Source organism: Grus americana, chromosome 13 (assembly GCF_028858705.1).
Source record: "Grus americana isolate bGruAme1 chromosome 13, bGruAme1.mat, whole genome shotgun sequence".
Taxonomy (NCBI): Eukaryota; Metazoa; Chordata; class Aves; order Gruiformes; family Gruidae; genus Grus; species Grus americana.
Window position 1 is genome coordinate 14,710,628 of NC_072864.1, and position 12,759 is coordinate 14,723,386.

General features: G+C 37.3%; 1 protein-coding gene across 1 annotated transcript in view; it reads right to left on the reverse strand.

The window, feature by feature from the left end:
- Positions 1-12,759, reverse strand: part of ITFG1 (integrin alpha FG-GAP repeat containing 1) — an 82,895-nt gene that overhangs the window by 31,409 nt on the left and 38,727 nt on the right. The window contains exons 9-10 of the mRNA XM_054841048.1: positions 7,526-7,620; positions 3,159-3,331 (exon numbers count right to left, since the gene is read on the reverse strand). Coding sequence (XP_054697023.1) covers positions 3,159-3,331; positions 7,526-7,620 — 268 coding nt within the window. The remainder of the gene's footprint in view (positions 1-3,158; positions 3,332-7,525; positions 7,621-12,759) is intronic.

Genomic DNA, 12,759 nt, shown 5'->3' on the forward strand with positions numbered 1-12,759 from the left:
ATTTAATTCCCACACTGTTTTAATTCTTTCCACTCTATGACCCAGTTACACATTTTAACAGAATGTATTTGCTTAAGCCTCTCAGAAACAATGAATTAATATTACTCTGAAAGTGACAGCAGGTCAAGGGAGGTGATCCTCCCCCTCTACTCAGCTCTAGTGAGACCCCACCTGGAGTACTGCGTCCAGCTCTGGGGGCCACAGTACAGGAGAGACATGGAGCTGTTGGAGCGAGTCCAGAGGAGGCCACGAAGCTGATCAGAGGGATGGAGCACCTCTCCTATGCGGACAGGCTGAGAGAGTTGGGGTTGTTCAGCCTGGAGAAAAGGTGGCTCCAGGGAGATCTAATTGCAGCTTACCAGTACCTGAAGGGGCCTACAGGAAAGATGGTGAGGGACTGTTTATCAGGGAGTGTAGTGACAGGACAAGGGGTAATGGGTTTAAGCTGAAGGAGGGTCGATTTAGATGAGATGTTAGAAAGAAATTGTTTACTGGGAGAGTGGTGAGGCACTGGAACAGGTTGCCCAGAGAGGTTGTGGAGGCCCCATCCCTGGAAGTGTTTAAGGCCAGGTTGGATGAGGCTTTGGGCAACGTGGTCTAGTGGAGGGTGTCCCTGCCCAGAGCAGGGGGGTTGGAACTAGATGATCTTTAAGGTCCCTTCCAACCCAAACCATTCTATGATTCTATGACATTTCACAGTGAGTGCAAAAAATGGGACTTTCATTCCCATCCCAGAGTCTGTTGCCATTACCTTTCTACAAATACTAGAAATATAGTGCTAACATGCAATGTATTTCTTAATTCTTAGTTTACTTACTCTTTTTGTGCCAGACTTCCTCAGCTCTCTGAACTTCCCTTTTAATAACCTGTCAAATCATCTGCCAGTATGTTCAGTCCTTATGCCTTACTGTGTCACTCAACTTTGAAGTCAAGTTTCAAAATAACTTTTAGACACACTCAAATGAATAAACAAACCATTTCAGAAGTAAGGAGAATAAAGATAAAAGTGTATCACAGTAATTCACTGCAATGAGACATAGGTAACTTCCTGGGCTTTTATAGGAGTAACTATTTATGAACTATTTACATAATTTACGTAATATTACATTGCCATAATTATACACCACCTAGAGGAGAGAGGCTCCTAAAAATATTAAAAGATAAAATAACTTCAAATAAGCTTCTGAACTCCATAAATCTTCATGAAGTTCTTCTGAAGTGTATTAGCCATCAGGATACACACTGGAGGACAGCCTACAGTACAGCTCAAAATACAAGATTTGTGGGATTTAAGTAAAAACAAAAAGAACAACTTAGTTTAGATGTCATGGTATTTCAATGGAAAAGGAAAGACTTCGGTTCTAGTCTGCTCTCTAGACTGTTTACATTAGTTTTTATTCAATGACTGCTGAACAGAAGATGCAAAATCCCAACTGAGCAAGGCTATGGAGTAAAAAACTTGATATTCAGGGCCCGAGCACTTCAACTATGCAAGTTCTGGGCAGTAACAGCATCACCTCCTTCTCTGCCATATCTGAATATAAACAGCTGCTGTGATAGTTATTTTAAGGCTTAGAGGTACAGAGACAGAGCTCAGCTGCTCACTGCCTTGTCTCTGAATCACATCACGTAGGCTGAATACAGGCACGTAACTCTTCAAACTAGGTCATTTTTAGGTATGTGTCAGCATTTGAAGAACTCCAACACAAAATGTCAGTGGGTGACTCCTGTTTAGACAGCCACTAGAGGATCTGAATTGACTTCTTTGACTTCAGCATCTAAATTCTGTCAATATACTGTTTTAAGCAAAGTGAGCTCCTCAGTTCTTTCCTTACTGAGTATTAATTCGAACTCTGAACCCGCACTCAAGCTCATCCAAGATATCGTACAGAGGAAGATAATAAATAGACCTGTAAGAGAGACTTACTGTGCCTTGTAATGTGCTAGTGCAAGTATTTGTCATAGATCCCAGTAAGGAAGACGTTGAGACTCCGTAAGGTATTGATTAAAATACCTCTTAGAAGCGATGCCATGAGGAAGAAAAAGGGGATAGCATAGATAATCTTACATCTCTTCAGATGCTGGAAAACCCAGGTTGTGCAGCATCAGACAGACCTCTAGTCAGGGCACGGCATGCTGCACATATCCTGTCTTTAGTGATGTTCACTGGCATTACGGTCTCTAGAGCTCTTTTAGGTTTTTCTTAGAAGTACGTCTATTCATCATTTCTACTGTCAAGCAAAAGGATGTTCACGTGAAAACATGCTGCTTCACTTCAAGGTAAAGACAAGGACATGCCAGTGGTATCATCATCAGGTGCCAAGTGAGAGCTGCCTACAGGCTTCTCCGTTACGATCAGCTGGCTAAGTTTATCCTGCAGCCAAGCAGTATGAGCAGAACAGCACAGGCACGCACCTACTCAGGTCAGCTGTTATGTGGATCACTACCTACTCAATGTACAACAGTCTCCCTGTAAGCATCACCACATGCCCTCTCCCACCTAACACCAGATGGTAGCTATACAAAGTATTGGGAAAGCAAGTAATAAAGAAAGAAAAGGAGAAGAAAGATTACACTGACAAATTCTGACAAATTTAATAGGAAAGGTTACAAGCTTTTTTTTTTTTTTTTAGAGCAGGGGGTTTATTTATTTCAGTTAAACTTGGACAATATAAAAATCACTGGTAACTTCAGTGTATCTAAAATTCCTGATTTTCAAAAGGGGAAAAACAGTACTGCATTTTTCAGCAGATTCACCAATTAGCGTTCACTCCATGTGACAGCACAGAACAGGCTCCCCAACTCTCAGCAGCCTGGTTTTACTAGCCAACAGTGAAAGCTCAAGTCAGGATTTTACAGAAAATTATTTGGGAAAGGAAAGGGAGAGATAATCAGTTCCTGTGATCCAGGAGGAATGCCTAAAATGCTACTTCACTGCCCTGTGCAATTCCCCACCAAGAGTCACTGTCTGAGCTATGCAATTATGCATTCTGAATATACCATGTAAATGTATACTTTTAAAAAGGGAAACATTTAGCAGAGATCAAGTCTTGTTCACTTGATAAAATAAACGAGATTCACTAAAATTAGTAATTTGTGTTACTGAAAACTGAACATGCATTTGATAGTCTTTATTTCTGGGTTTACATATACTCTACCTTCCAGATGTATTCTTTAGTATAGCAAGAGCATCTGGGTAGCCATCCATATTGTAATCTCCAATATGAAGTGTAATTGGAAATGAAATTTCCATTGAAGATTTGTCATTTTGATACGGTACGAAGCCCCAGAGTGTGTCTTTATTTCTGAAGTCTTGCAAGACTGGAATCCACTGTAAAATAAACAAACAAACAAGACCAGCTAGGTAAGGAAACCCGTTTTATTTATTTAAACAACCTAATTCTGTTTAAAACAGCTGACATTTCTTCACTGCATCAGTAGCTTATCCATTTATAAATTTCCAAAGAGGAAATAAGGATTATTTCCTAAGACTGTCACCAAATGAAAAAATTAATTTGAAGTCTTTTCTATGCACTAAATTATTCCAGAACAGAAAAAAAACGGATAAGGTTGTAAGAATAAAGGACCTGTGTTTTGGAATGCGTCCAGTGTATGGTGATACTCAGTAACAGCCTCACTGAAATTCAAGCTTGCCTGGAATCTGTGCTAATCCTTAAGTGTAGGTAAGCCAAAACCATCAGGGCCTTGAGATCCTGAGTCCCTTTGCTCTCCTTGGAATTACAAGCAATAGGCGGCATTAAAGCTGGAGGAGGGATGCACCCTCATTAAATGTGTGGACAACACCAATTTGGGTGCTTCAGCACAGCATGGCCATTCAGAGAGGACCTAGAAAGACAAGAATGGGCAAACAGGGACCTCAAAACAATCAGCAAAGAAAGTCCTGCACAGAGGAGTAAACCCTGGAACAGTACAGGCTGGAGACTGGCCAGCTGGGTAGCAGTTGTCCTAAAAAAAAGATGTGTTGGTCCTGGTGAACTGTAAGCTAAAGCCGAACACAGGAGCAATGACAGCGAACAGCATACTGCCCTGTAACTACTGCCTATGCTTCTGCTGATTGAGGCGAATGATTATTTCCCTTTATTCAGTACTTGTTAGTGAGCATCTGGATCCTGCATGCAGTTTCATGCCCCACGATTCAAGAAAGATTTGAGAATATTGAGTATATTTAGAGAAGGGTCACCAAGATGGTCAGGCATTGAATATTTACTCTAAAGACAGGCTGAGGGCACAGGGATTGTTCTGCCTGGGGAACAGAAGATTTAGGGGGGACCTCATAGCGGCCAAGGAGATAACTGAGAAGACAGAGCTAGGCTGTCTACTGAGATATATGGCAGAAGAACAAGGGACAATGGTCACAGACTGACACAAGGGAGGTTCCAACTAGAGATAAACAAAAAAATTCACTATGATGATGGTAATTAAACTAGGAAAGAGACCCACAGAAGTTGCAGAATCTTTGTCTTTGGGGTCTTCAAAAGTTTGACTGGACAAAGCTCTAAGCAACATGGTCTGAATTCAGTGTTGACCCTGCTTAAAGCAGGAGGCTGGATCTCCTAAGGTTCATTTCTGCTTGAATGATTCTATTATTCATGGATATTTAGAAGTTCAAGAGCTTCAATTCCCCTCCTATCTCCCCAGCAGCCCCAGATACTGAACTGTTTGATAAGAAATTAAGATTACAGTATCAAATTGAAAGTACAAAAGAAATGCAAAATATAATTTCTCCAGGACAAGAAATAGAATGTATCTGCCCTTACTCTCCAAAGTGCTGCAGAGGTGCTAAATAGGAATTTATCTTAATTAAAATCAAAGTAATTTCACCAGTTGGTATGAAGCTGAAGTACCAGGGTTAACATTTCAATGCTACAGAAAAATTCACTGCCATTTTTAAAGCCAGAAGTAATTTTATATGTCAAGTAACTGACAATGCCTTCAAAAGGACAGAAGGGTGCCATCTTAAAGGATCACTATCACCATCAAAAGCACTTAACAGCATCGTAAATGTCTCTCATTCAAGCCTTAATTTCACTATTTCAGGCACCAGAATGAGATCCCTGACTAGCATCCTTTCCTGCTGTGGAGAGACTCCCTCACTAACACAGTCCCATAATCAACAGCATCCCTGCCACACGGCCATTGCCTGCGACACTTGGACTGGTCCCTTGAGATCGCGTACAACCACATGCATAGGAGAGAAGCCTCTAACATTATTAAAAACATGCACTAAAGTCACCTTTGTTTGGATATCCCAGATGGCTTAGAAGCCTGGAACAGTTCTGCCAGACACTGTGTGTCTGCCTGTGTAAGTGATGACATCGAAACCGCAACAAGATCTACAACGTTCTTGATGAAAACTCAAAGTTGAAATTAAACCTAGTTTGACCCCTGCCCCCCTGTCCCATGTGCATGCCAATTTAGTTACTGTTAGCAGCTGAAGGTTTGGAAAAATCTAAGAAACAGAAAATAAGAAAGAGACTCTTAACCTGAGGGAAATTTTTCAAAGGGTTACATTTCTTAGCACTTATTTGTCATGCAGAAGACAGAGGAAACAATATTATTACAAAATACTGTAATTTTGAAAAACACTGATTGAAATCAGAACCATGAAATATAATATAGTTTTTACTTTACATGGTATCATTCACACAGTCATTGCAATGAAATCCAATTATATCCATCATATACTTTCTAAATGTTCCCATGTATGGTAACACTCTTTTAAAGAAACAAAATTAAAAATGAATTTTTAGGTACAAATCTGAATTTGTATTCTTTTTTACTCTACTCAAAGAGTGATTCGTAGAAAGCAATTTTACAATCATACGGTCTACAATGAAATGCAGAGATATAAAACAATAGGTGAGCAAAACAGAAACATCACCTATAGCTACCAAGCATCAGCACTGTGTGCGCTCCAGAGTAAGGTTCATCCATCTCACTGAACCAGTTGTGGGACTTTTTGTAACAGCAGTTACAGAACATTTCGAAATCATCAGTCTTGTTCAATGTGTAACCAGAGCACAATTCCAGCAGCATTTGTAACTTACTCTGACAGTTTAAATTCAGAGTAATCCACACTTTTGGTGAAACTCATTCTGTATATTTCTATTATAAATGGCAGTATTGTGTAATGTAATGCAAGACTAATTGTTCATGTGCCTCAGGACATAGATTTCAGTACGGAAGACAAAAAAAAAAAAAGATATGTTTGTCAATAATATAAAACTCCTGCTTCTTTTGTATTTGATAATCCAGACAATTTAAACTGTTATAGAGGAACAAGGAAAAACTAACAGTGACCAACTGCAGCTGATAATCAACACTGTCAGATAAACCTCTCTGGCCTAGAGAATGATACCACAAAGACCTGTGGTTTGCTGTAGGATGCACCACTGCTGTGCTCTACTTCAGAGCTCCTAGATTTACGAGAGGAATAAAGCTATAACCTTTCTGTTGAACAGAGAAAGGTTATAAGGACCACCAACCCCGCAAAGAAACTCTCAAAGGAAGGGACTGAAATACTATTTGCCTCAGGAAACGAATGAAAAATCATACCAAATACTTGGCAAAATTAAAGGAAAGATTAGTCATCTCTAAAAATATCGTAATATCTAGAGTTTCTACAATTAACAGTGGTGAAGACTTTAAAACAAGCTTCAGGGAGAACTCAGTCTAATTTTCAGAATCTAGATGAGAGATCTAAATCAGCTAGCAGATTAGTCTGTAGCTATTGCAGGTGAATTTAAAGTCGTCTAAGGTGGCCTAACACCTGCCACAATCTAAAACAGCGTATGGGATTCTGCTTCAGATCTGACAGCAATTCTTCTGTTGCTATGGAAACATTCATATACTTTTAAAATTTTAGCAGGTCTGTATCTCCCTAAGTCACTCATAAGTATTTTGTTGGCCTTTACTTTGGCTCCATCATCCAAAAGAAAAAAATTTACCTGACATCTAATACTTATAAATATTAAATTATTAAATAAATTAAACCCTATGGTGAAAGATCATCCTTGAAATAGTTCTCCTAGATCTGCTTGGTTTGTTGCATGTTTCCTTCATGCAAACCCTTGATATATGTGTGTGTGTATAAATATGTGTAATTTTTTTTTTTTTACTATAACATAACTCCCTAACTTAAACTGAAGAAGCTTATTTGAATTAATTAGATCTGCTTCCAACTCTTAACACAAACTTTGTTTTTCATCTCGTGCTGGGGGAACTTTGACACTTAGAATGCATTGTTTTGAAATCAAGAAAGTGAATCATCAGAAACATCCATAACTTTCTTGAGTAGAATTACCCATTATATAGAATTCTAGGTATGCAGCCTCTTCCACCAAACGCATATTTTTTTTGAGACATAGTAAGTAAATAAATAAAAATATATTGTATGCAATAATTACAGATGAGGAAGTTTCATTTTTCTTTCCTGAAAAATCATTTTCCTATTTCATAAAGCACAGTATTTTCCTTTGCCTTTGCAATTCCAAACTCACAATACCTGATCCAATCCCAGCTTAGTTAAGTAGATGGCACTTTTCTGACATGTTGTATCTTCACAGACTGGTAATAAATGTTCACTTTGTCCATCCCCATCTGTCAAAGAAAAAAAAAAAAAAAAGACTGTCAGCTTTGTATTTTCAAAATCAGAAACCCTGTTTGCAAGAGACAATCAGCTGTGAATAATTTATTATTTTTTAAAATGTGAAAAATTACATGACATAAAACTAGGCCTTTTCAAAATCCTTAACCTTATCATTTAAGTTGGGTCTTTTGTTTGAAGACTGTTGATGCATTTTCATCTTGATCCATAATATAGAGAAAGTTTTACATTTTATTTCTGATGATAATAGGATATATTCAGAAGAGTAAGTGCTTAGTAGTTAACTCAATCCCTGTGTTTAGTTAGAAAGAAAAAATAGCTTTTATATAAGTCTACCATCACAAATCTACCATACAAACTTTTTAATTTTCTAAACTAGTTTTAAACTCCTGTCCTGTCAGCAAGACTTTAAGAAGAGTCATAAGTTCACATGTAATACGTAACCTATATTAAAAGATAAAAACAAGACTGGAAAGTTGACTAACACAATGACTAATGAATTCCAGGTTTACAGAATTAGGCAAATCTGACTAATTTACAGGTTTTCAAAATGGTTCTTCAAGAGCCTTTAGTCCAAGTATTTCCAAAATCTTTAGTAGAACCTTTTAACATTTAAACAAACAATATCTACTTGCATCTAGAATTCTGACACACAGAGCATACCATGGGGGCTGGGGAGGAATAAGAAAAAAAACCTAATCAATATACTGCTTCATTATCCACTCTAGGAACAATCACTATGTTCACATTTTGACCTTGCAGCCCTGCCTACCATATTCAGAAACACACTGCCCTCCTACTAAGAGATAGGCCACCACAAGTTACCTTGTATGGGCTGAGAAGGAAGAACAGAGAAATAGTTGAGTGTAAGCAGACAAAAACCAGCAGCTAGAATTGCTGCATTAATGACAACTGCTGCAAGTCCTGGTTATAACCACACTTGACTTGCTAGAGAGATGGTATGCCCAGCCCAGGAAAATTTCAGGAAATCTGCTTATCCAGGCTGTGAAATCAAAGCTCATACTGTAAACCAAAAAAAATTCACCTTTCCAAATTGTCCCTTAGCCCATACAGTTCTGAGGAGCTTAGTATTCATAATTTAAGTGATTTTGTAAAGTTGATGAAGTCTCCTTAGTTAATATGCAAAAACTAGATCATCTGCCAAAGTCACTGAATCTCTGACTTATTTGCCAATACACTAATGACCACAGCCTAAACGTTCCATCATATTTTACCCATACTATAAAAAATGCTTTCACAAATTATATTTCTATGAAGCCAAACCTCCTTTTAGTGCGTGTGTGTGTGTGTGTGTATATATATCTCTGTGCATAGCTATGTATAATTAAGTTTTCTAGGTCCCTCCCTTATTACATAAGGAAGTCAGGAGATGGAAAGTAGGGTTAGAAGGGAGAGGAGAAGTGAGAAAAATACCAGACTTCCCCAAATATATCTCCAAGTGATAAAGCCAAACAGCCACCTTTAGTGGCTTTCCAACATCCCATCTGCCTCGTGAATATTTTACCTCACCACTAAACCCCTCCCAAATTATCATGGCAGCTCAGTTATCAAGGGTAAACTATTTAGGATGCCAAGTAGGCTAGGTGATAGAAATCCAGTAAGTTCACATGCAAAGAGTTGGGAAAGGAAATTACCACTGAATAGAGAAACCAACAGAGCAACTATTGACTTTGGTGCTGATTTCAGACTGGTCAACTTTTGAAGCTGTTTGTTTTCCTTCTGCATCATTCAACAACAACAATTAAAACATGTTACTTTAATTTTTGCTTACATGAACTAGAATTCAATACTGTTTAGACTGCAGGCTTTGTCTAAACTTAGAATGGGAGAAATTGTTTAATTTGCAAATTATACACTATTGAAATTTAAAGGCTTTGCTAGAACAGAACTAAGTTGCAGAGATGTGTTTGTGAAATATAAAGTTTAAATTAAGCCCTAATCTTCTAATCACATATCTACAGAAGTTTCAGTCAAAAGTAGTTTTAGAAGATTTTCAATAACACATGAGGACGAAGAACCTTCAAATACTCTTTTCTTGCTCTTTGTTAGTTAGAAAGGGACAAGGACAAGGATGTTCTCATTTTAAATTATGCTATGGAGCAGAGAAAAATAGAAAATGTTTGATTCTACTTAAATTGCAAACATTCATCTTGTTATGCTGATAACTCAGTTTGATAGTCTTGGTAATTAATGTTCAGTAATACTGCAGTATATTGACAAGAACAACCTATGTAGCTTTGAAGAATAATGAAACCATAAGGCAGTAAGAAGGATAGAACTTTCACATAAATAGATACAAAGGCACCATCTTACAGATGCAAGTGTTCTACATAAATTACAAGTTTAAGACTAAGATTTGATCAAAATAATTCAGTACAAGCAAAGAACGAATAAAAGGTAGATATGCAAACAACATACCTTTGTCCCTGCAACAGAAAATAATATGATACATATTCCACATTGGAAGGACACAGTTTCCCCAGTTTCCTTTGACCAGAACCTACAGGTCCATTTATGTAACTTTTATTATAGGCTCATGTTTTCAGCTGCAATTGCTCTTCAATTCTGTGTAACATAATATTTAAGAATCCAATAGTTAAAAAATAAATTCGTAAGATAAGAGAAAAATCTGTTGGAAATTTATAGCACAGTTTTAAGAAAACTTAATTTTTAAAATAAATTTTGTCAAGAAAAATCTTGAAGACAAGGACTCTGAGGGGGCACTCTTAAGCTCACTTAGATGTCAAATTATTGCTGTATCCACCCTCCAAAGGTTTTGCAGATAGAAATATCCATCTTATGAATACTGGACTGTTGTGGTGGAGTTTGGGGTTCTTTTGTGGGTGTGGTTTGTTTTTTTTTAAACACTCTGTGCTCAGCTGAATGTAAAGATAACAAAGAAATGAGATATAAACATATTGGTCCAATAAATTAGTATAACTACATTTGTCTTAAGCATGGATGTCTGAAATTAAATTTTAAGCTAAGTTTGTGTGTTGTAAATTTTGAATTCCTTAAATCAGTACTTTAAAATTAGTATTTTAATAAAATGCATTTTATATGGCTCTACAAAATGGTGGCTTTACAGTATAACACTTTTATTCGGAAGTGATATAGGCTGTGGGTTTCAAGTAGAGATGACCACATGATGATGTGGTTGAGGCTGCTGAGCTGTCTAAAAGCACTTCCATTTCCTTCCCTCCTCCTCCAAGGTGCATGGCTCCCAGCAGCTGATTTAACTCTAGAGTGGCTCACTGTGGAATTAAGTAAGAATTAGCACCAACACATCGGAGAAAGTAGAAATACAGGAGCAGGGAAAGGAAAAGATAAGCTTGGACCACATAAGTATTGATTTGTGTTTAACATGTTGCAGAACTGCCTTCGCAGTTGAGACACAGAAAAACTACCAGCTTCAAAAGCAAGTATTAGAAAGCAGGATCTAAATAAAAGCACCTCTTTTAGAACTTCTTCAGGTGGCTCCTAAGTGTAGAGTTTTCCATGCATTTTGTACTCACTTTTAAAAAAAAAAGTCAAATATTTCATGTTGGTTTTGATGTGGTACCTGATTTACACAGAAATTACTTCCTGACATTTACCTGTCATACTGGATGATTAATGTACAGCTGCAAGTATTTTACTTATTATGTGCTTAACACATAGAAAAAGATTATTTTTGAAAATTAAGTATTTATTTAGACATAATTAAAAATTAATATGTTTTATATGCTGTGAATGAAAATTGTGCCCAGCATTGCTAACACAATGACCAAGAAGAACATGGCAAAAGAAAGGTGGAACAATTAAAGCATCTAACTTTCCAACAAACATTTGTAACATTCACAGTATACAGGACAATTGGCAATTTATAAATTTGCCTCACTGAAGAGCTTCATAACTGTTAGCATTTTTCATCCAAAAGAAAGCAATTTTCTGAAGAAAAATCAGAGATTGTAAGAAATGGTAACATTTTATAAATAAACAACAGCAGTTACTGTTTTTGACAAAAATAAAATGGAATAAAGATAAAATCTACCTAGAACATTGGCTAAAACTGTAGAATAATTTATTTAAATGCAAATCTTGCACCAATCTTTGTTCAAAAACCGCACAAAGAAAAAAACCTCCCCCAAAACCAGCCCTAAGCACAGAGCTAAAGCTGAATCTGTTTCACTATCCATTGCCATTTTAAACTGTCCTCATCTGTAATAAGTAGAAAGTGGAAAAGGCTAGAAACAGTCCCACATACTCATCAGCTGCAAACCTGCACTTATGTCAAAAGATGTCAAGACAAAATTAGCAGTCTTGCGCCATGTAGGAATCACGTGAGAATCCTTACTTACAACTGCCTGTTCGCTGTAGTTCAGAGAAAAGCCACGGACACAAAGCTTTCTTTCCAACATTTTGCCCATGTTTGCAAAGTGGTAGCAATCCAATCCCGAAGAGCAGCAACTCAAAAGACACAGATTGTGCAGATCACTGGGAGCACACCCCTTACAGACAGACTGTATGAGAAAAATTACTTGCAGCTAAAGCTTTAACATTGATTGTGAATGTTCACGCTTGCAAAAAAACATAGCTCAAATCTTTTCCATCTATTCTAAAAGTAAATTTGAGTGGGAGTAAGCAGAAAAAACTTCTAAATCAGTTTAAGGACAACACAATATTATTAAAAAGTGTTAATATGTTCAGAATGCAATACTAACGTGCCGTAGCATAAGCACAGGTTTTAAAACACATAGACAGCAAATGGTGTCTCAGTGTTAGTCCGGGAGATTCATTGACCTTGAGGTCCTAGCATCTCACTGAATTGGACATCTACAGGTAAATGTTGTGCTGTCTGCTAATTCGTAATGGTAACATTGGAGTTTGTGCAGTTTCATAAATTGCTGTAGCAAGTCTATTAGGTTTCAGCCTTTTCAGTTAGAACCAACTCAATTATCATCTCACATTGACATGGCCCTTTTGTGATGGGGGGGGCAAAAGGAACTCAGTCAATTCTATCTGATAACTAACTTACCATCTACATCTATCCATAATTAAAAAGAAATATATATAAAGTAACTAGGCTGAATAGGCAAATAGGCAGCAAGCCCTAAAGACAGAATATAACC